The sequence below is a fragment of the Bufo gargarizans genome, chromosome 1 (genome assembly GCF_014858855.1).
Source record: "Bufo gargarizans isolate SCDJY-AF-19 chromosome 1, ASM1485885v1, whole genome shotgun sequence".
In the NCBI taxonomy this organism is placed as follows: domain Eukaryota; kingdom Metazoa; phylum Chordata; class Amphibia; order Anura; family Bufonidae; genus Bufo; species Bufo gargarizans.
In genome coordinates this window covers 140122309-140147618 of record NC_058080.1, presented here as the reverse complement: position 1 = coordinate 140147618, position 25310 = coordinate 140122309, and the positions used below count along the sequence as shown (strand labels likewise).

General features: G+C 42.9%; 1 protein-coding gene across 1 annotated transcript in view; it reads right to left on the bottom strand.

The window, feature by feature from the left end:
• Nucleotides 1-25310, bottom strand: part of LOC122925251 — a 118633-nt gene that overhangs the window by 6236 nt on the left and 87087 nt on the right. The window contains exon 10 of the mRNA XM_044276718.1: nt 5197-5289. Within this exon, the coding sequence (XP_044132653.1) occupies nt 5197-5289 (93 nt within the window). The remainder of the gene's footprint in view (nt 1-5196; nt 5290-25310) is intronic.

Below are 25310 nucleotides of genomic sequence, written 5' to 3'. Positions count from 1 at the left end.
GTTCTAGTGTATGTGTTTGATAAGGAGATTAGATTATGTCCTAAAGTGCATATAATTATTATTATTAAGCCATGTCAATAAAGAGGGTAGTCCTCTTCTTGTAATCGTCTGTATTTTTGGCCCTATGAGTATGTCTTATGGGGCGAATACTAATAAGCACTTCCATTATGAAAGCACTCATTAGCACAGGAGGACTGGGGAGTGGTGAATGCAGTGCTCCCTGTGCATGCTCTGTACTTACTGCTTCCTGGTCTTCGCCTGCTGGTGCTGCATGCTGTGCTGTGACCTGTGCACAACGTGAGGACGTCGGCACGCTCTGTGACCTAACGCTGTGCGGCGACACAGAGTCACAGAACAGCGCGGCACAAAGAGAGCTGGATCTCAGGAGCAATGGTGGCGTCCAGAACGGGAGAGGTGAGTTGATTTTTAAATTTTTTTGGGGTCTGATTTGAGGTCTGAGGGCCTTATTAACATTGGGCTTGAGGGACATTAAGGGTTTGATCTGACGTCTGATTGGGGTTCTTATCTGAGATCTGATTAACATTTGGGTTCTAATTGGGGCTCTGAGCTGAGGTTTTATTAGCATTGGGGGCCTAATATGAAATCTGATGAAAACATTTTTTTTATTTCCCTCTTCTAAAACCTAGGTGGGTCTTATGGGCAGGTGCATTTTATAGGATAAAAAAATACAGTATATTGCTTATGTTTCTTCCAAGATAAAATAAATACATGAAAGTAACAGAAACACATTAGTTCTAAATTAGATCTAAAAGGTAAAATTATAAAAAATAAAAATTGTTCCATATTTAATAAAAATGTACTTATTGGTCCACAGTTACCATAAATGATTAATGCACATAAGAGATGCTGTGACTGTACATTTTAATTATTGGTTTTAAAACAAAAATGTAAAATCACAGTTGATTTCCATTTATAAACTGAGACATTTTGTTCTGTGTGAAAAATAAATGAGTAATTTTATATGAAAACATAAACCACAGAACAATGAACCGGTAGCATTTGCTGTCTTTTAAATTTACAGATTTAATTACAGAGCATGTAAGTTGGTGCTAACAGCTCCGTCCCACTGCCACATATAGTATATCTAAATTATTCTGTTCTTTTCTTGATCTGGCATGCCTCTTTGTAGAGGAGAGGGATTTTTCTACTGTCTCTAATGCAACTGCTATAATCTGTATTTATAACGTAAAAAACAAATATGGGTTAAAAAGCCCTTGGATTTCAGTCACCTATTGGCAAGGTATGTATCCGAAGCAGTTATCGAAACGATAAAGTGACAAACGAGTCATTTCCGGGTGTAGTGAACGATTCAACAATGACCAAACAATCAGACTAGTGAGAATTCGACCGACTGTCGCTAGTCGCTCGCTTGTTCACAGCTTTTACACGGCACGATAATTGTGCAGTTTTGTGCGAAAGAACGAGAATTGGCACGATAATCGGCGTGTGTAAAGGTACCTTAAGAGAGACCTTTGTACTCACTTTCATGGCACCTTTCTGACTAAGGTGTGGTACAGTAGATGTGGCTTCTTGGTCCCTTTAAAGCAGGGATGCTCAACCTGCGGCCCTCCAGCTGTTGTAAAACTACAACTCCCACCATGCCCTTCTGTAGGCTAATAGCTGTAGGCTGTCCAGGAATGATGGGAGTTGTAGTTTTGCAACAGCTGGAGGGCCGCAGGTTGAGCATGCCTGCTTTAAAGCAACCAGGAAAGTTCATTTACATTCCTGAATGCATTTGTAGAGTTATCAGCTACATGGAGATTGTGCAACTGCGTGAGCAGGGAACCAGCTATTAGTGACACCTGGGATCCTGATAGAGAAGGTAGGCACAGTTTTTTTTTTTACCATTTTTGCCTTCTCTACTGATGTATACACTGCACTCAATGATCGCTATGAATATGGATCAGGAAGTGGCAATGCCACATCCTGCCACGGTTCTAGCGGGTAGAAGCATGAGTTACTGGGTCTTAGCAGACCTAGATCAGCTCTGTGGTTAGGTACACAAGTCTTGATAAAACATGCAGGGCTGTTTTCCCACTGTACCTGGGGCTAATATGTCAGCCCCAATTACAGGACAAATCAGCAATAAAAAATGTAATGTTAAATGTCCTACAAAAGTCTTATATGACCTTATGAAGGCACAAAGTGTAAAAGACAAAATAAAAATATTCATTAAAAAAAAAAACACCACCACACGCCTCACTGCAGCCTCTGACCATGCCCCTAGTGATTATAAAATATGTAGCAAACCACCATTATGGAAAGGAGACATAAGTTAAAATGAAGTATTTTAGTTGCACTTTTTCTTATTTAAAAAAATGTGAATAACAGACTTTAACTTTTTTTACATTTTCCTGGCTATAAAAACGTAAAAAAAAAAAAAAAAACTGTAGAAATGGCATAACAATAAAGCCCCATATATCACGAAAAAAATTCCTAAAAATGATTTACATAACCTAACCGAAAAAAGTTATGGCTTTAGAAGATGCATGTAAAATTAAATAAATAAATAAATAAATAAAAACACAAAAAATGCATCTGGTTATGAAGGGGGGCAAATGGTCCGGTCTTAAACTGGTTAAAGTTTTGTACAGTTCGTAATTAAAAGCATAATAAGTGTCAGGGTAAGAATTGTTACACGTAGGATATATACAGGACTCCTAGGAGAGACAGTGAGAGTCCTGATTACTACACACAGTTACTGGCAACCTTCTTTGTAGATGAACCGATATAAGGAGAGTTGTCAATAATCCTGTGTAATCAGGACTCTCATGGTCTCTCCTAGGAGTCCAGTCAAGAGTTACCCTGATTTTTACTCAGAAATCCTGCACCAAATCATATCAACCTACATGAGCTCAGCTTATCTTCCTCTGTCATACCCTGATCTCTGATAAGTGATTTCTTCTGCCCTAAAAGGTTTGCATTAAAGACCACCACTCATTTATGAATATTCATGAGTTCAAAATAGATAGGTGATATTACTGCTAAGACTCAGACGGACTATGTTATACATTTTTGGACTACAACCTATCAATTTTCTAGTGTAACTGTAACCTATTCTACCCTCTACATTCATACCCCTGTTTCTAAGCCCCCTTCATAGCCAGTTTAGTTGAACCATTAAAACTGTGAATTTTAGATCATTAGAAGAACAAGAAGGTGAAAGCATTCATAAACTACCACTTATAAATTGTTCAAGAGGAGCAGAGCTGCAAATGTTAAAGCTTTAAGACTAAGAGAGTAGAACATATAACATTAGAGGCATGTGTTTTTTGCGCTGCTATTTAAAGAGGTCGCCCAGAATTGTAAAAAAAAGGTTACTTTCAAAAACAGCCACGCCTATCCATGTGTTGAGTCTGCTTTTGGCCTCTTTCACACGGCCGTAGTGCTCCCGTGGCCGTATTGCAGGCCGCATGCGGCAGTTCCACAATACACGGGGCACCGGCCCTGTGCATTCTGCATCACAGATGCGGACCCATTCACTTGAATGGGTCTGCAAATCCAGAGATGCGGTGTGGAACGGAAGCACAGAACGGAACCCCACGGAAGCTCTACGGAGTGTTTCTGTGGAGTTCCGATCCGTGCTTCCGTTACGCAAAAAAACAGAACTTGTTCTATATTTTTGTGGAATGGACGGATCACTGACCCATTCAAGTTGAATGGGTCTGGTTCTGTCCGGCCACCGCACGGACGTTGCCCGTGCATTGGGTCCCTAATGCATGGAACGGAACCAATACGTTTGTGGGAAAGTGGCCTTTGTAGTAAAAGGGGCAACACTGTAATACATCTGTAAAAAAAGCAATCATGTTATTCTAATCCAGAACAACACCTTTAAGAAAACTTTACTCTCTGTAGCTTACATTTTTACATTTAAAGGAGCAATAATTTGTATAATTGCTCAATTTGGCAGAACTGTCACTGTTAGGAAATGTGGGTTAGGGACTGTTAGGGACTGACCTTCAAATGCAGGGATGAGTGCCACACACAATATTCTGATGCCGGTCAGCATTAGGACTCTGTGTGGCAGTGCCCACAGCAAAAGAATAGTCAGTAGCAAGGAGAGGTAAGTGTGCATGGACAAACAGAGCTGACATCCAGGCATACATATCCAAAAGCATGTTTGTGCAAGCAGTAACATGTAGATTTTATACTTTTTATGATATATCTCTGAAAATGAAGCTTTCATTTTAACGGAAAGGCAATTGGAAGCATTTTTGAAAGCAATTAGAGGAATCAGATTTTGGCTGAATTTTGGAATCTAAAGTCAGAATTATGTGATCTGGTGTAGGGTCTGAATAATACAGTCTGGGGTTTACATTATGGGGTCTGGTCTATGGTCTGAATTCTGGGATCTGATCTGGGATCTGAATTTTAGGTTATGAGTATTGGGGTCTGGTCTACAGTCTGGAATAAATTGGCAGGTCTAGTTTGTATTAAAGGGTTCATTCAGGATAAAAAAAATTATAATTAAATTAAACATTAAGTCATTCAAGTTTAAAATATAAATACATTTAACTGAAAATGATATCTGAGGTCATGGTTATGGATAATCCCCTCCCTCTATACAGTCTTTACTATAAAGCTCTCATAGTAAGGACACCTTACAGGAAATATTTTGGCAAATTCCTTCCCATAGCAAGTTATGCCCTGTCAAACCACACTCACTCCAATCAAAAGCTAGAAAAGCAATTCAAAATGTTGGTCCCTATGAAATAGCATTCAATTGCATAACATAGGGGGAATTTTTTTTTTAGAATTAGGGCCCCTCTACACAGGCCAAAGATCTGGCCAATTATCACCAATGAAAGTGCATACAAACACTTGTTCCCGATAATTCGTGTGCACATGTCCCAGCAATTACCAGAAAAAAATAGAAAACGCTTGTTTGTCGGGTGATCACATCTTTCACATAAGACACCATTAATCTGTGTGCATAGGGATGTGCTCACTGTGTAGATAGGGATGTGCTGCCGACAAACAATAAAACTGTATGACCAGCTAAAGAGCAGGCTGTGATGGAGATTGAACTTCCTCATTCGACCCATGGTGTCCTTTAACTCGGGGGTAAGGAAAGGGACCACTGTCAACTGCATCTGTGAATTACTACTATGTCCTAAAAATGTAAAGAGGAAAATAATAATAAAAAATGCCTGTTGAGAAAGAAAACATTGTTACCTGTTCAGACTTAAAGCGAGATTCAAATTCTGAGCTCAACATTGCTCTCTTGAACACATCTGCAGCCACTTGCTTAGCCATGTCAAGTGTCACCTATAAATACATATGGCATTGGTCATTCTTTGTGGCTTTAGGAAGGTTGAAACACATTATGACATAAATCCATGGTTAGTAAATATATCCAGCTAAGGTTTCCTTCACATATCAGGAAAGGTTTATCAGCTCTCTACGCCTTTATTTTGCTTCAAAAAGTCACAAAACCAATTTAGTTGTAGAGGTAAGTTGTGTTTTTTGCTGCCCTTGTAATGAAAAAAAGAAAAATGATATGGACCAAAAAAAATACAAATGAAGAAAAAGGCTACAAGATTAATGTTTGTTGACTTACAGCTACCATCTGGCCACTAGCTCTCCCGTAAAATGGCAGCATTTTTGCAACAAAGACTATGGGTGAACTCAGCCTAAGGTCTCATGCACACGACCGTTGTTTGGGTCCGCATCCGAGACGCTTTTTTTGTGGCTCGGAAGCGGACCCATTCACTTCAATGGGACCGCAAAGGATGCGGACAGCACTCTGTGTGCTATCAGCATCCGTTGCTCCATTCCGTGGCCCCGCAAAAAAAAAAAAATGAATATGTCCCATTCTTGTCTGTTTTTTGGGCAAGAATAGGCATTTCTGTGCCGCAAATTGTGTAACGCACACCTGCGTCATCCGTGTTAGGACTCCTGCACACAACAGTATTTTTTACCGTCCCGCAAAACGTGGTTCTGTTGTACCGTGATCCGTGCCCGTTTTTTATTCCGTGGGTCTTCCGTGATTTTTGGAGGATCCATGGACATGAAAAATGAAAAAAAAAATCTAAGTCAAGTTTGCCATTGAAATGATAGGAAAAAACGGACACGGATCACGGACGCGGATGACAATCTTGTGTGCATCCGTGATTTTTCACGGACCGATTGACTTGAATGGGTCCGTGAACCGTTGGCCGTGAAAAAAATAGGACAGGTCATATTTTTTTCACGGCCACAAAACACGGATCACGGATGCGGCTGCCAAACGGTGCATTTTCCGATTTTTCCACGGACCCATTGAAAGTCAATGGGTCCGCGAAAAAAAACGGAAAACGGCACAACGGCCACGGATGCACACAACGGTCGTGTGCATGTAGCCTAATACCGTTTTTAACCCCTTAAAGACCAGGCCAATTTCTGTTTTTGCATTTTCATTTTTTTTTCTCCTTGCCTTTCAAGACCCATAACTTTTTTACTTTTCTGTTCACACATCCTTATTTTTTTGCAGGACAAGTTTTATTTTTTAATGGAACCATTTAATTCACTATATCTTGTGTAAAAAAAACAGGAAAAAAAATATTTTTTTATGGGTTTCACTATACACTAAAAGTGGCATGACAAGCTCATTCTGCAGTTCAGTACAATTACGGTGATACCAAATTTATATAGTTTTTATTTTATTTTACTACTTAAAAAAATTAAAACCTTTCAAAAAAGTTTTTGTCTACAGACCTTTCTGAGAGCTTGTTTTTATGGGACAATTTTGGGGCACATAATTCTTAGGGAGGGGCAAGGTGACCAAAATATTGTGAATCCATCTAATTGTTATATATGTTGGTAAGGCTGATTAGTCAGCCTGCATTTGTGGGAGGGGCGGAGGCTCTTCATATACGAGCCACACCCTCACTCACAGGTGTGTGTTTCCAGGTGCATGGCTTCAGGGGCCCGACGACTGTTTTCAAACCTGCTGGGCAGATTGCCTGGTTGGTTGTCCATCTGTGCATCTAGGCGATTTGGCCCCTATGTATCGCATACATACCTGCTTCCCTAATTTCCTAATAATCCATGTTGATCGCTCCATGTTGATCAATGGCTACGGGGGCCCGACGACCTGCTTCGGCCCCATGGCTTCGGGGGCCCGACGACCTGCTTCGGGGGCCCGACGACCTGTTTCGGGGGCTCGACGACCTGCTTCGGCCCCATGGCTTCGGGGGCTTGACGACCTGCTTCGGGCGCTCGACGACCTGCTACGGGGGCTCGACGACCTGCTTCGGGGGCCCGACGACCTGCTTCGGCCCCGTGGCTTCGGGGGCCCGACGACCTGCTTCGGCCCCGTGGCTTCGGGGGCCCGACGATCTGCTTCGGCCCCGTGGCTTCGGGGGCCCGACGACCTGCTTCGGCCCCGTTGCTTCGGGGGCCCGACGACTGCTTCGGCCCCATGGCTTCGGGGGCCCAACGACTGCTTCGGCCCCATGGCTTCGGGGGCCCGACGACTGCTTCGGCCCCATGGCTTCGGGGGCCCGACGACTGCTTCGGCCCCATGGCTTCGGGGGCCCGACGACTGTTTTCAAACCTGCTGGGCTGATTGCCTGGTTGGTTGTCCATCTGTGCATCTAGGCTGATTTGGCCCCTATGTATCGCATACATACCTGCTTCCCTAATTTCCTAATAATCCATGTTGATCGCTCATTTTATGTTTTGACCGCAAACTGGTCCGGTTCGCCCTACAGCATTATTGTCATGTCTTACGCAGATATTTCGTCTTTCTTTAATTGTTCATGCTTTCATTCAGGTCCTGCCAGAGGAAGAACAAGTAGGGCAATTTGCTCTAGCATTTCAGTCTCTGATTGTAGTTGATCATATCTTGTCAACCAGGTCCTCGCGCAAAGTCTTTGCCTTTTTACCACGACCAGGAATTCATTTTCGCCAGTAGCTTCATTGCATTGCATTCCCTCACTCATGGGAGGGCATAGACAGAATCTTGTATATTATGGCTTCATAGCTTCTTGCCCCACTAACCTCCGTCTCCCTACAACCACGTTGAATTGGATTTTGGACAAGGTCCAGCATTTTCTCACGGTAGAAGATTCAGATAGTAGGTCGGTCTTCACGTCTCAAGCGTAAAAACAATTCTCAGGGGCGCACAGTAGAACAAAGCGTGGATAGCTGTTGTCTGGGTAACTATTCAAGGATTCTCTTCCTATCTACATGGTTCTTTTTGGCCCTCATTCCTGCATAGTCTAGGCAGTTAGGTTTTGGTCCCACGATCTCCTGACGCTAGGGCATTGCCAGTACTCGCACTAGAACCAAACTTTACAAGTTTCAGTTGGTTTTTATGATCCATTTCACAACGTATTCTCGGTCCTCCATTCCGCTTTGGTGCAGTATCCGCAATATTGAGCATCATGTCTCTGGCCTTGTCATCCACAAGATGGGTTGTAGGTTTCCTACTGGTCTTGCCTCACATACCCCGAATTTTCACCCTAGATCCCGGATGCCTTGCAGTTGGCTTGGGGATTAGTTTGTACATGCCATTCAAATTCCTTTTCTACCCTACTTGGCTTGGTTTTTGTCCACTTATAGGCCTACCCACGATCATGGCTTAGGGCACACAACAAGCCATTTAGTCAGGTCAGCTAAGACACGCCTAGCTGGGTTAGGTTGTTCCTGTTGTTTTCTCCCTAGGGTTCTTTGGATACCTCTTGGCCGTAGCCATGACCACAAGTTGGTAAGGCTGATTAGTCAGCCTGCATTTGTGGGAGGGGCGGAGGCTCTTCATATACGAGCCACACCCTCACTCACAGGTGTGTGTTTTCAGGTGCCCCACCCTCCCTCCCTTATCTTCTCATTTCCACAGGGTATGCCCACTTATAGGCCTACCCACGATCATGGCTTAGGGCACACAACAAGCCATTTAGTCAGGTCAGCTAAGACACGCCTAGCTGGGTTAGGTTGTTCCTGTTGTTTTCTCCCTAGGGTTCTTCGGATACCTCTTGGCCGTAGCCATGATCACAAATATATATATATATATATATATATATATATATTTGTGAGACAGTGACAGGTCTCACACAGCTTAGAGGCAAGGAAGGGGTGGATAGTGCATCCACACCCCTATTCCACCACAGGTGAGACCAGCTGGAGGTACCGTACTCTGGCTGGCATAAAGCACCTCCCAGGGTGTCAGTAAGAGGGGGAGTGTGTTACCCGTGGACAGTGGCCTGGAGGCTCTGTGAGTGTGGTCTCAGCTGGGCAAGGCTGAGGGACCACGAGGCTGGAAGATAGCCTGGAGTTGGGGGACGAAGCGACGCCTGGGAGGATTGCAGGGCCATAGTCAGGCAGACTACTGAGCCCCAACCCCCTACAAGAGACACTGGAATGGAGACAGTGGGTGTACTGTGCTCTGTACAGCCAGGAGGCTGTGGGAGATTGGCTGGGAAAGCCGCATGGGTTCATGTGTGTGTGAACGGTGACTTAGGTGAGTCAGGAATACTGTGTTTAGTTAGAGCCTGGACGGGCGAGTGTTTATTGTTTTGTTTGTTTTGCTTTTGCTGGTGTGCTACAATAAATGCACCGTTTGGACCTTAAAGAGGACCTTTCACCAGAATTAAACTTCTAAAGTAACTATACAGGCATGTAGCGCTGGCCAATCACAGCGCTCAGCTCATAGCCTGAGAGAGAAAAAAGCCTCTCAGGCTATGAGCTGAGCGCTGTGATTGGCCAGCGCTGCAGCATGGCAGAAGGAGGCGCCGGCAGGTTCCCCTGGGTGGAGCCTAACTGTAAAGATACCGGAGGCAATAACGGGAGAACGGAGCGGTGCCCAGGTATAACGGTAAGTGCAGGGGGGTCCCTGGGCGCCGCTCTACATGCCTGCATAGTTACTTTAGAAGTTTAATTCTGGTGAAAGGTCCTCTTTAAACCTGGTGTCCTGAAGCCGTATCTGTGAGGATGATCCTCTGAAAGAAAGCTACCCCTCACAATATATGTAAAGAATCCAGGCAGCACAGTCAGAGAAGTAGTACGTGGAGTGCCAGCAGTTCAGATGCCATCAAACATTTAAAGAAATGAAGAGAAAGATATCTGTGGCACATCCATAGATTGGTGAAAGAAGTGTGGTGTCCTTTATTTACCCATACAGCGATCTTTCAGTCCTCTTGCTGGGACTGTTCTTGCTTGACAACAGTCCCAGCAAGAGGACTGAAATGTCACTGTATGGGTGAGTAAAGGACACCACACTACTTTCACCAATTTATGGATATGCTTGCTTGAGATGTCAGATCAGACCCCCAATCAGACCTCAGATCAGACCCCAATGTACATCAGACCTCAGATAAGAGAAAAAAATAAAATAAATCTAATTACCTCTCCTGCTCCGGATGCCGCAGCTTCAGAGATCCAGCCCCTGCTTTTCCTGTCAGGTTGTGCTGCAACCCAACATTGCACAAACGTCACAGCACAATGTGCGGCCAAGGAAGACCAGAAAGCGGTGAGTACAGAGCCAGCACAGGGGGTACTGCATTCACCGCTCCCTGGTCCTCCTGCACTAACTTCCATATAAAAGACATAAAGGGTACAACTGTGTGCTATTAGTTTAGTTAGATTGTCTATAAAGTAGGAAATCAAAGTAATTTCAAAGGGTTCACTTACATTTTCTTTCAACTTTTAGGCTACTTTCACAATGGTAGGGCTCAGCAAAAACGCTTCCGTTACTGATAATACAACCATCTGCATCCGTTATGAATGGATCCGGTTGTATTATCTTTAACATTGCCAAGACGGATCCGTTATGACCCAAAATGCAAGTCAATGGCGACGGATCCATTTTGCTCCACATCCCAGCTTGCTGCGGTTTGCTTTCCGGTATGGGAACGCAACCAAACAGAACGGAATATCTTTTTGGAGCATTCCATTCTGTTCAGTTACGTTTTGTCCCCATTGACAATGAATAGGGACAAAACTGAAGCGTTTTTCTCCGGTATTAAGACCCTATGACGGATCTCAATATCGGAAAACAGAAACGCTAGTGTGAAAGTAGCCTAATTGTTGATTATGGGATAACCCCTTTCAGTTCAGAGATGTCCATTATTTCTAACAGCTACCAAATATAATTGCATTGTCTGCAGGAAAACACGACACAAAAAAAGCACACATGCAAAATTCATGACGCAAACAACAAACACTTAACAGCTACATACACCTTCACGAAAAAAAAAATTATGATTGCATTTTTGTCATTTTGGGCTAAAAATCATTTTTTCAATTGGTCTTTTTTAAAATATTGAGTTGTTTTGTCATTAAAGGGTTAACAGTTTTTCTAGCTCTGTGAATGGTACATTCACTTTCACTTAGTGCTGGTCATCTAATAACAATTATTTCTAAATTACTGAGAGATCATAAATAGGGATGAGCGAATTCCATTTTTTGAAGTTCGGGTTTGGGACAGAACGCCTCTAAAGGCATTCTGTCCTTGAATTCCATTATGGTCGTGGTAACAGAATCCATAACGTTATTCAACGTAAATCCAAACACAAACTTCAAAGTTCGCTCATCTCTAGTCATAAATACTTATTACTTATCAGTAAGATAAGAGCTGAGCTATAATGAGTGCTTATAATGTCAGAGATCAAAGGTAAGGAGCCCCTGCCTCACGGAGCAGAGAGAAAGTACAGATCCTGCTAGTAGATAAACTCAAAGCTGTGCAGGGAAAACGGCTCATCATTTTTAATGAAGAACAACTACAAAAATGATTTTAGCTCAAAAGGAGTACAATGAAATAATAAAAAAAAAATGCCACCAAAGGTGTACATAGCCTTAAAGATACATAGGTGTAAAAATGCCACACTTGATGGTAACGGCTGCTGTTGCACAAAATGTTGCAACATTTGGCTGCCTGCGACACTTTCAGAAGTGAAATTAAAATTTGGTTCAGTTTTCCTTGTAGATCAATTTTGTGGCATTTATGAAGTGCAACTTTTTAATAAGTAATAAAAAAAGTCTCAGCTCTGTGCCAGGCAACCCCCAGGCATATCGGTGCAACCCCATTGCTCTTGCGCCAAATTTACTATTACTGTGTGCCATATTCATAAATTTGGTGCAGGTGCACATAGCAATTCCAGTCTTAAAAATAACCTCAAATATACCTAACAATGATAAATCCCCCCTATAGTTCCTCATGGAAGGTGACATAACATGCGAGTGCAATGAAATTCAGCGTCCAATGAAAAATTCATAATAAAAATTATGTGACAACGAAAAATAAGAAAAAAGAATGCATCAATAGTTCAATTAAAGGGCTATGGGCTGAACCCCAGGCGTATCGCTGCAAAGCAGCTTTCTTAAAGTTTAATTCATGTCATTCACAACATGAATTAGGAGTTATTTAACTACATTGTTTTAGGTTGGATATGAAGGTTTGTCTTTGTCCAGATCACTAATAAAATGTTTGATATTCTCTGTTTTACTCAGTTTTATCTCCAGGACACAAATTTATTTCCATGAGACAGATATATTCTGCATTATTAGGGCACTTTCACACTTGCGGCAGAGGATTCCGGCATTGATGCATTTCATGCTACGGTATTCTCTCCGGCCAAAAAACGTAAGAGGGACTGAACTGATGCATACTGAACGGAATGTTCTCCATTCAGATGGCATTAGGATAAAACTGATCAGTTTTTTTCCAGCCAGTAAGAGTAAAAAATATCTCGGCAAAAGACAACTTTTCCCATTTTTTATACAAAGTTGGCATTTGACCAAGATATTTATCTCACCCAGCATGGGTATATGTAAAATGACACCCCAAAACACATTCCCCAACTTCTCCTGAGTACAGCGTTACCACATGTGTGACACTTTTTTGCAGCCTAGGTGGGCAAAGGGGCACACATTTCAAAGAGCACCTTTCGGATTTCACCGGCCATTTTTTACAGATTTTGATTTCAAACTACTTTGCACGCATTTGGGCCCCTAAAATGCCAGGGCAGTAGAACTACCCCACAAGCGACCCCATTTTGGAAAGGAGACACCCCAAGGTATTTCATGATGGGCATAGTGAGTTCATGGAAGTTTTTATTTTTTGTCACAAGTTAGTGGAATATGAGACTTTGTAAGGAAATAAAAAAAATAAGAAAAATTCATCATTTTCCGCTAACTTGTGACAAAAAATAAAAAGTTCTATTAACTCACTATGCCTATCAGCGAATACCTTAGGGTGTCTACTTTCCGAAATGGGGTCATTTGTAGGGTTTTTCTACTGTCTGGGCATTGTAGAACCTCAGGAAACATGACAGGTGCTCAGAAATTGAGAGCTGCTTCAAAAAGCAGAAATTCACATTTTTGTACCATAGTTTGTAAACGCTATAACTTTTACCCAAAACATTTTTTTTTTTTTACCCAAACATTTTTTTTTTATCAAAGACATGTAAAACAATAAATTTAGGGAAAGATTTATATATAGATGTCATTTTTTTAAAACATTTTACAACTGAAAGTGAAAAATGTCATTTTTTTGCAAAAATTTTGTTCAATTTCGATTAATAACAAAAAAAGTAAAAATGTCAGCAGCAATGAAATACCACCAAATGAAAGCTCTATTAGTGAGAAGAAAAGGAGGTAAAATTCATTTGGGTGGTAAGTTGCATAACCGAGCAATAAACGGTGAAAGTAGTGTAGTGCAGAATTGTAAAAAGTGGTCTAGTCATTAAGGGTGTTTTAGCTAGGGGGGTTGAAGTGGTTAAAATGTAGACATAAAGGATTAATTTATCTGACATTTTTATTCTCGGTAGCAATATTATTGTATATTATGTTGTTCCTGGTAGTAATTACAGGCATGTTTCAGCTGATTGTTGGAGAAAACAATGTAGAAATACAAAAATTATTTACTATAGTGTTTATACTGGGAAGATTAAGATGTTTCTTTGCTTCTTAAAACCTAATTTATACAACTAGTTTGCTTTGATGGCTATTCCTATTTAACGGAATTGCACATTGAAATTCCAGGAACTCAGATTGAGAATAATGAGAATTATTCATTCAGAGAAAATACTTCAATGGCTTTCAGAGTAACACATTTCTGCACCATGTAATGTTTGCTACAAGACAATAACATTTAAATGGAAACTCTGACATTAACCTTTTAGATGCCAATTAAAAACATAATAGGGGAAAAAAGCAGTTGGTACTGAAGTGGCAAGCAATGAAATAAATTATGGCAGAAATAACACAGTGAACCTTTAATGGCTAAGGGTGGACCTAGAGAAAGAAGGCCCCTGAGCAAAAATCTAAATGACCTTCCCTTGTGCAGGTTCATGACTACATATCCCAGCCCTCTCATTCTGGGGCTGGGGCACTTGTTCCATGTTCACAAACTTTCTCGATCCCTCACTGAAAATGTTCATAATAATATTATTAGAAATGTTAAGACATGATATAAAATGTGTTTAAGCAACAGTCCTTTATAATTAGCATTCTCCCAAGAAGTATAAAACAAAAAACAGATGGTTGCACAGTTGGGCATAGGGCAGATATGTGGGGCCTTCTTCCACCCAACACAGATGATGAAGATTAGTAATTGGTCAAATATTTGAATCTCTCCTGACCACATTAACCACTTAGTTAATCTTTAAAGCAGTGGTCACCAACCTTTCGTACTACAAGAGCCACAGTCAGCACTGAGAGATGGTTGACAGCCATATTCAGCACAATCATTGTGCACATGTCTTAATTAATAGGACCTGCGCACAATACTTGCTGGATGTTGCTTGATTACCTCAGCAACTGTCCCACCCACCGTGCAGTATCAGCGTGCCCTAATGTCACACCTTTTATCTGCGCTTATGCAGTTCATGGATGTGAAGAAAGCTATTGGGGACGCTATGCGTTAAAATAGAAGGCACTTATGAATGGGTTGCACCCATGAACCTCCATCAGTGGCCATTTTCAAGAAGATAGTTGACAAAAGGCCTGACTGTGGTCCTCCTCCAATACCACTCATGCATTTACACCACGCTTTGACCCCCTTCCCCACCAATATTTATTAAGAGTTCTTCATGTCTCATAAACTAATTGAGCGCTCTTCCCCCACTAAACTGAATGAGGGGACTCAGGGAAAATTGAGTGAGGGGGCTCAGGGAGGGCTCCATCCCCTGTGCTGGCTTCTCTCATTTAGGAGAGACAAGGTGGTGGCAGTACAAGCCACACAGCAGAGGCTTGCAAGCTACGGGTTGGGGACCACTGCTTGAAAGTGTCTAATACTAGATTGCATCACCAATTCAAAACAATAATCCATATACCTTTCAGTCCATCTGACTACAGATGCTTCTACATGGGTCAAGTATCAGGGTAATTATTGAGAACTGCCTGATCGTGAGTGGACGTAATAACTGCATTAATATGCAGCAATCTTCTCCTCTGTATAGAAACAAACTATTGCTACTGCGATCGTTCATCCCAGGAGCGTAGCTAAAGGCTCATAGGCCCTGGTGCAAGAATTTAGTTTGGGCCCCCCTTCCCTCAGTGCTTTGTGGCCAGGGAAGCACATAGCCTTTGTGCTGTCTGGTGCAAAATGTGAAACAGCACCACCCCCAATATGTCAAATTCCTGACCTATCCCCTTCCCTCCAGCGAAAGGTGTAACTTGACCTGCATGAACTTTCTATAATACCAGTGTCTTCTTATGTGGCACAAGGGTCTTTGGGCCCCCTCAGGCTTCTGGGCCTGGTAACGACTGCTACCTCTATACCCCCTATAGCTACGCCCATGGCTCATCCCCATACACATTTGTTGTTTGGTGGCAGCAGAACTCTGTGTCACATAAAAGATGTGTTCACACAATAATCAAGGGCTTGTCCATTCATCAGATGATTGGCCACATAGTTGCATAGGGAAATTAGCAGGAACATGAATTATTGCCAATAATTGCCCCCATATTGGCCCAGGTAAAAGGGCTTTAAAGGCTATGTACACCTTTTTTTTATTATTAGTCCATTGCACTTATTTTGAGCTAATTCATTTTTTTTTCAATTGGTGTTTATTAACAATATGGAATCCTTTTTTCTGTACATAGCTGAGATGCTCTACTAGGTGCCTGTGGATTTTCTGCCTTTTTCGTCATCTGGGGAGCAGACTGACTTGTTATCTCTTCTCTCTGACTTTATAAACACTCATTATAGCTTAGTTCACATCTTACTGATAAGAATGTGGATTAAAAGTGTTTATGACCTCTTAGAGATAAGGGTTATTAGATGACCAGCACAAAGTGAAAGTACCAGTCACACAGTTAACAAAACTGTTAACCCTTTATGACAGAATGTCTTAATATTTTTTATAAAGGCCAATTTATAATATGATTTTTTGCCAAAAATGAGTAAAATGCAATCATAAACAAAAATTGCCTCCAAAGGTGTACATAGCCTTTAAGTCATAGATTGGTCAGCAATTTTTCCTATTTATTCCAACTATATTTGTGGTAAGGAAGGGGTATTAACTATAAGAAACTACATACATAACTATCCACACAGAAGTCTCATGAGCACCTGCATTCTATAGTCTTTATTTTATAACAATGTAATCTTTTATAATTCAGTGTTAAAAATTCCCAAACTACAAGCAAATAAGACTCTCAGTAAACATGGATTTAATTAGAACAAGCTGCAGATTGCCTATTCTCATCTTTTCTATTAAAAGACTTTGCATATTTTATTTGATGCATCGCTTTTGTTATCTAATTGCTTATTGTATTTCATCCTTTAGTAGGAATCAATCAACTTCTCTTGATTCAATGTGCTTTTGCTGTTATAGACTTATTGAGTAAAATTCTGATTGCAAATACATCTACAATCCAGATATAAAAAAATTTAAATGTACTGTATCCGAGGCATTTCGCATGTGCCATATCTTATAAATAAAATCACGTGTAACAAACTAAGGTTTCTTTCACAATAAGCGATTGCACGGTAAGCCGGGTGCGAGAGCTTGTCTCTTGTTCTGTACTGCGTGTATTGGTTTGAAAGCCAAGTCCATAAATTCTGTAATACATGAAGGCTGCTCTCCAATTGACCAGACTAGTTTTGGACAACGTTACAGAATGGATTTATATTTGGCAAAGACTTTTAGCAGAAATTGTTCTGATGCTTGTATCACATGTATAGTATTATAGTAGATTTAGCTAACAATTTCATACAGTTTACCCATACAGCAACCTTAAGACATGAGAATGAAATAATAATGTGGTGCCAATCAGAAGTTCTGAATCTTGGATAATGAGGCATGGGTCTTTCATTTGCCACTCTTCCATTTACCAAACATTTTATGAGGCCTATAAATGAACAGTTAGGGGTTTGGTAAACAGATTATTAAAATGGTACTAGCAAAATTGCAAGTGTTTTTTCTGTAATTTAAAGACAGATACACAATTAAATGTCCCTCCCCTTCCACAAACACACTGCACACTAGTATTGACAATTTACAATGCAAAACTGTATCTTGCAGTAATATACAATGCATTCAATAACACGAGTATAACACGCTTAATCATCAAGTGTAATGATCTTTGGTGCAAACACCTCAATCATTGTTGCTTTGCAGCAGATTGTGCTGTGTGAACAGGGATGTTCCGCCCAGAAACAATGGATCTGTATGAGGATGAGCAAAAGCAGCAGCCATCACACACCCTCATACTGTAGAGGTGATGAATGCTTGTAAATGCAGCTCTTTACTTCCACTGCTGAGCAGGCAGTTATTGGGAAGAACGCGTTCTTCCCGATAACTGTTCGCTCATCAGTGCAGTGTAAATAAGTCTTAAAGGGGTTGTCCGAGTTATGAAAAAAAACACTGTAAATCTGATGGGCAGCAATAAATAACTAAGCTAAGCAAGTTTTAGGCAAAGAAAATTCAATATTTCCTCATTTCCCTGGTTCTCTTCTGGCCCTTTGTTTACCTGCAATAACAACAATCTCTGCCCCTCCCTCTGCTCTGCAAAGGGAGTGAATACAAGTGCTGCCCTGAGTGACATGTCTGCCTGCTGGGAGACTCAGCAGCATGTTGTATGTGTAGGACTACAAGTCCCAGCTGTACAATGACACTGCTGATACACACAAGATCTTCCCCCTACCTGTTCTTGTGCAATGCTCTTCAGAACTCCTCTGTCAGCTCCTGTGCCGAGCATTTGTCTTCTCACTGCCTGCAGCTACTCAGTAAAGCCTTTAGCCATGAGTCTGTGCAGCTGAAAGGGTTAATGATTTTCCTCAAGAATCCAGGTAGAGAGCAATAAGCAGCATCCGGCAGTGCAGGGGGGCGTGGCTAGCACAGTGACGTCTCATGTACAGGCACATATTTGCTCTCTCAGGCTTGTGCACGAAACATCATCAGAGCAGGGAGAGAAGCTGACATCACAGGTCATGTGACCCTCAGTGAAATCTGAGAATGGAGCAACTGGAGATAAAGTAAGTGAATTGTAAAGTCCTTTCATTTGCCTAGTTAGAAACATACAAAGAACAAAAAATAACTCAGACAACCCCTTTAACAGAGTTAGTATCAGATACCTAGCAGTGTCGAGGTATGCCACACATCTACCCTGACGGAATAGATCACTCATACATCACTTCTGCCATACACATTCTTCAGTCTTGATGTCTATATGTACTTCCTGTACTAAATGGTACAGAATGAAATAGTAACAACTGAATGCCTGCTTACTGGCTGCTCTAAGGGCAGCTCCTGTTTGTAGAGAGTGATTTAGGGCCCTAGAAGAGATGAGTGTGCTACATTAAAGTAGCCTCATGCAGTAAATAATGTGTAAGTGCAGCTACTTAAGTAATCATCATGGCATGTAAAAACTGCCTACACAATATTTCCACTTTAGTCAAAGGAGAAAGATTACAGAAAAAGGCACATCTAAAGCATTTCACGCTTTAAAGTGTTGGATGCTCCTAAATGCAGTTAAAAAAAAAGCTGTGGGTCCTTACACTGATATCTTTATTTATAAAATAGGGCTACCTCTTGTGAAAGGGACTGTGTCACCATTCAATGTTATTTTAATATAATTCAACATGACAAACTGGTTACTTTTGTAATTTAAGTTCTGTTACAAAAATGTTCCATCTGAGATATTCTATTTTCTTGAATATTAAGCCTCCCCCTGGTGTTTAAATCTGTATAGTAATATGCGCATCTACCTACTGAGGTGGTCACACATGCTCAGTTCCATCCTTCGACTGTCACCAGCCATATCATCTACTGTTAGACGAATGTTACAGGGAGAAAGCTGCTGCTGCTGAAAGGACACACCCCCTGAGATGTGCCTGGGAGACATGACACCTCATGTCAGGTAGGACATGACACCTCAGCTGTGACTGGCATAGAGCTGCAGCAGAAAGGTCATGCCCCAGCTTGAAGTGATTGTAGCAGAGAAATTTGAACAATGAATGGGAAGATCTCTGGATCCATGTGAGGTACAGGGCTGGTTCTAGCTTTATTAGAAAAAGATTGCCATGTACTGTATGATTTTCATCAGATCATTACATTTTTTTAAACATCGGTTTTATTATTATTATTTTTTTCAAAAAATACACAGTAATCGGAGAGGGTAATACAATTCATATCCAAAAAGAAAGAACACTCATTTGCAGACAGTAATATCCTGTGTGAAAAGCAGTTTGTCTAAGGCTACTTTCACACTAGCGTTCGGGGCTCCGCTTGTGAGTTCCGTTTGAAGGCTCTCACAAGCGGCCCCGAACGGATCCGTACAGCCCCAATGCATTCTGAGTGGATGTGGATCCGTTTGGCCTCCGCTCCGCTCAGCAGGCGGACACCCGAACGCAGCTTGCAGCGTTTTCGTGTCCGTCTGGCCGTGCGGAGCCAAACGGATCCGTCCAGACATACAATGCAAGTCAATGGGGACGGATCCGTTTGACGTTGACACAATATGGTGCAATTTCAAACGGATCCGTCCCCCATTGACTTTCAATGTAAAGTCAGGAGTCCCTATTAATATACCATCAGATCGGAGTTTTCTCCGATCCGATGGTATATTTTAACTTGAAGCGTCCCCATCACCATGGGAACGCCTCTATGTTAGAATATACCATCGGATTTGAGCTACATCGTAAAACTCAGATCTGACAGTATATTCTAACACAGGCGTTCCCATGGTGATGGGGACGCTTCATGTTAGAATATACTGAGAACTGTGTACATGACTGCCCCCTGCTGCCTGGCAGATGCTGCCAGGCAGCTGGGGGCAGACCCCCCTCCTCCTGTAATTAACTTATTGGTGGCCAGTGCAGCCCCCCTCCCTCCCCAGTATTAATTGTAGCCAGTGCAGCCCCCCTCCCTCTATATTCATCGGTGGCCAGTGCTGATTCCCAGTATTAAATATGACAAGTGCGGCCTCCCCCTCCCTCCCTCCCCAGTATTAAATATGACCAGTGCGGCCCCCCTCCCTCTATATTCATTAGTGGCCAGTGCTGATTCCCAGTATTAAATATGACAAGTGCGGCCTCCCCCTCCCTCCCTCCCCAGTATTAAATATGACCAGTGCGGCCCCCCTCCCTCTATATTCATTAGTGGCCAGTGCGGATTCCAAGTATTATGACCAGTGCGGCCTAACCTCTCCCCCCCCCCCTAATTAAAATCACCCCCCCCCCATCATTGGTGGCAGCGGAGAGTACCGATCGGAGTCCCAGTTTAAATCGCTGGGGCTCCGATCGGTTACCATGGCAGCCAAGACGCTATTGCAGTCTTGGCTGCCATGGTTACTTAGCAATACAAGCATTATACTTACCTGAAGAGCTGCGATGTCTGTGACCGGCCGGGAGCTCCTCCTACTGGTAAGTGACAGGTCTGTGCTATAGGCAATGCGCCGCACAGACCTTTCACTTACCAGTAGGAGGAGCTCCCGGCCGGACACAGACATCGCAGCTCTTCAGGTAAGTATAATGCTTGTATTTATTGCCAAGTAACCATGGCAGCCAAGACTGCAATAGCGTCTTGGCTGCCATGGTAACCGATCGGAGCCCCAGCGATTTAAACTGGGACTCCGATCGGTACTCTCCACTGCCACCAATGATGGGGGGGGGGATGATTTTAATTAGGGGGGGGGAGAGGGGAGGCCACACTGGTCACAATACTTGGAATCCTGGAATCCGCACTGGCCGGCCACCAATGAATATAGAGGGAGGGGGGCCGCACTGGTTATATTTAATACTGGGGAGGGAGGGAGGGGGAGGCCGCACTGGTCATATTTAATACTGGGAATCCGCACTGGCCACCGATGAATATAGAGGGAGGGGGGCTGCACTGGTTACAATTAATACTGGGGAGGTAGGGGGGCCGCACTGGCCACCAATAAGTTAAATACAGGAGGCGTGGGTCTGCCCCCTGCTGCCTGGCATCGGGCAGTCACGTACACAGGTCTCAGTATTTTCTAACTTGAAGCGTCCCCATCACCATGGGAACGCTTCTGTGTTTAGAATATACTGTCGGATCTGAGTTTTACGAAGTGAAAAATCAGATCTGAAATAAACAGTTATGCAAATGGATCCGTTCTGAATGGATGCAAGCGTTTGCATTATAGGAGCGGATCCGTCTGTGCAGACACCAGACGGATCCGCTCCTAACGCAAGTGTGAAAGTAGCCTAAATAGTCCATATTTTTCCCATGCACCCTGCCAGGCGAGCTGGTAAGTTCAAACTGTCCACTGTAGTTTACCCTGTTGGAGCTTTCAAATACCATGTTCCTAGATTGAGTAAAATACCTCTCAAGCCAAGTTTTTGGGTAGGATCTTCTTTTGGGCCCCCCGGACATGACCTCTCATAGATGTGAAAACCCGGAGAAACCCCAATGAGTGATCCCCCCTTTGCCCCTTAACCCCTACCTTTACTAACTCAAACTAACCCATAACAGAGTCCCTTATAAACCTACTGTAGCCTCTCCTCCTAAGGCCTCATGCACACAACCGTTTTTTTTTGCGGTCTGCAAAAACGGGGTCCGTGATCCGTGTCCGTTTTTTCTTCCGTGGGTCTTTCTTGATTTTTGGAGGATCCACGGACATGAAGAAAAAATCGTTTTGGTGTCCACCTGGCCGTGCGGACCCAAACGGATCCGTCCTGACTTACAATGCAAGTCAATGGGGACAGATCCGTTTGACGTTGACACAATATGGTGCAATTGCAAACGGATCCGTTCCTCATTGACTTTCAGTCAAGCATCATACTTACCTGCTGCGCTGTCTGTGACCGGCCGGGAGCTCCTCCTACTGGTGACAGGTTTGTGCGGCGCATTGCTTAATGATCTGTCACTTACCAGTAGGAGGAGCTCCCGACCGGTCACAGACAGCGCAGCAGGTAAGTATGATGCTTCTAATATTGCTAAGTAACCATGGCAACCAGGACTGCAGTAGCTTCCTGGTTGCCATGGTTACCGATCGGAGCCCCAGCGATTAAACTGGGACTCCGATCGGAACTCTCTGCTGCCACCAATGATCGGGGGGGAGAGGGGAGGCCGCACACTGGCCACCAATGATATAAATACAATAGAGGGAGGGAGGGGGGGCCAGGGGGGCCGCACACTGTGCCACCAATGGTATTAATACAATAGAGGGAGGGAGGGGGGCCGCACACTGTGCCACCAATGATATTAATACAATAGAGGGAGGGAGGGGGGGGCGGGGGGCCGCACATTGTGCCACCAATGGTATTAAAACAATAGAGGGAGGGAGGGTGGGGGGGCCACACACTATGCAACCAATGATATTAATACAATAGAGGGAGAGAGGGGGGTCCAGGGGGGGGGGCGCACACTGTGCCACCAATGATATTAATACAATAGAGGGAGGTGGGCCGCACACTGTGCCACCAATGATATTAATACAATAGAGGGAGGGAGGGGGGCCGCACTGGCCACCAATGATACTAATACAATAGAGGGAGGGGGGGCCGGGAGGGGGCGCACTGGCCACCAATAAAATTAAAACTAGGGAGGGAGGGGGGTCTGCCCCCTGCTGCCTGGCAGCCCCTGATCTCTTACAGGGGGCTATAAAATGCACAATTAACCCCTTCAGGTGCGGCACCTGAGGGGTTAATTGTGCGGATCACAGCCCCCTGTAAGAGATCGGGTGCTGCTAGGCGGCAGGGGGCAGTCATGTACACAGTTCGTAGTATATTCTAACTAGAAGCGTCCCCATCACCATGGGAACGCCTCTGTGTTAGAATATACTGTCGGATCTGAGTTTTCACAAAGTGAAAACTCAGCTCTGAAAAAGCTTTTATGCAGATGGATCTTCGGATCCGTCTGTATGAAAGTAACCTACGGCCACGGATCACGGACACGGATGCCAATCTTGTGTGCATCCGCGTTCTTTTACGGACGCATTGACTTGAATGGGTCCGTGAACCGTTGTCCGTCAAAAAAATAGGACAGGTCCTATTTTTTGGACGGACAGGATACACAGATCACGGAGGCGGATGACAAACGGTGCATTTTCCGAGTTTTCAACGGACCCATTGAAAGTCAATGGGTCCGCAGAAAATCACGGAAAGCGGAACAACGGCCAGGGATGCACACAACGGTCGTGTGCATGAGGCGTAACTAAAAGCCAGTATCCACCTGTCCCGTTTATATGCAAGTGAAATATTAGAATACAATCTCTCCAAACAGATCATTACATTTTATATACAGCAGATAGAACTTGGCCTTGGTCCAGCACCTTAAACAATCTAACTGTAATCAAGCGTTGCAGCCCCTTAAAACAGCTAATCAGCCGTGAGTCAGCCCCCCGCTGATCTGATATTGATGATCCATCCCGAGGACAGACCATCAATATTAAACTCCTGGATAACCCCTTTAACTATCGGTGGTAAGGTTTTTTTTGTTTTTTTTTGTGTCAAGTTTCACTAATGCTATGAAATCTCTTTTGCAACTAGCTCACAATAATATTTGCAGTTGCGACAACTAGAAATCGTATTTGCCGTTGCCAACAAATAGGAAGCCACATGTATGGGTCTCTATAGCCACATATGGCCCCCTGGACCACTGGTTAGGGTACAGAATCCTGGCTCATTCATTTATCAAATCATTAAAGAAGTTATCTAATTTATAAAGCACATTTTTAGTAACAAGCTAGGAATAAGGGCACATGTACAGAACTTTTTTTTTTTTCTTTTAAGTATTATTATAAGTATAAATTGTTTATTTTGTGCACGTGTCTACCATTGAGCGTTGCAACTGCCAGCCGCATAAATTGTACTTTTATGACTGGTCAACAAAATCTACATTAGACATGAGCACATGTTCCAAACAAACATTTCCTCCAATTCCAATAGGAGGGTAATTGAATGACATAACTGATTGCAGAGGCTTTGATGCAAGGAGAGATGGAAAGTGTACAGATAAAACTGTCTGTAGAATTAATGATTGGAGTGGGGGTTTTAACTAATAACATTGTATCAGTTGGAGAAATGCGATCCAAAAAGTTGAGGATTTTGAGATGGTAAAGATAAGCTGCGTAAAGTGCAGTTCAAAGACCAGAGAGGAAAACAAAAGTACAAGAACAGAGTGTAACAATGTATCCAGTACTAGGAGTACAGTACAGGAATATGGTAAATAGCGAACTTGATCCAGCCCATAATAAGTAAAGCTTCTTCTGAATATTGTGGTCCCAGAGTGCCATATCACTCACACACAGTAAACTTCACTTGGAACACTTGCCTCCTCACATGGAGCTACACTTGTGTTCTTCTTCATGAGAACAATTAAAACTGATACAAATCAAATATTCATACCTATTACAGGAGCACACAGGCATAACATTTTACCTTTCATGTACTTGATGAGACATTCTCACAAGTATAGTAAAAACATCACAGACAAAAGACATGATTTTGGCTACTTTCACACTAGCATTAAAACTATCAGTTAGTTCATTGTATCCAGCATAGCCGGAAAGGGCAAGAGCACCGCCAGACCCTATTGACTATAATGGAATTCGGCGGGGATCCGGCCTGTTTCTGGCCAAGATTTTGCCAAGATTTTGCCAGACAAAAAATGGTGCTTGCACTCATGCCAGAAACAGGCTGGATCCTCACAGAATTCTATTATAGTCAAAGGGTTCTGCCTGGGAAAGGCAGTATCCTGGTTGTAACATTAGTGTGAAATGAGTCTATGTTCAGACAGCTGTTTCAGCTGAACTTTATCACATTTTTTGCATTAGTATTTACTGTTATTAATATATCAACATATTCCTTAGAAGACGTGATGACGTAGAGGACGTCGCGCTCTCCGCCTCCCCACGGCTCAGCTGTCCCGCTGCTTTGAACGTTCTGGCGTTCTCGT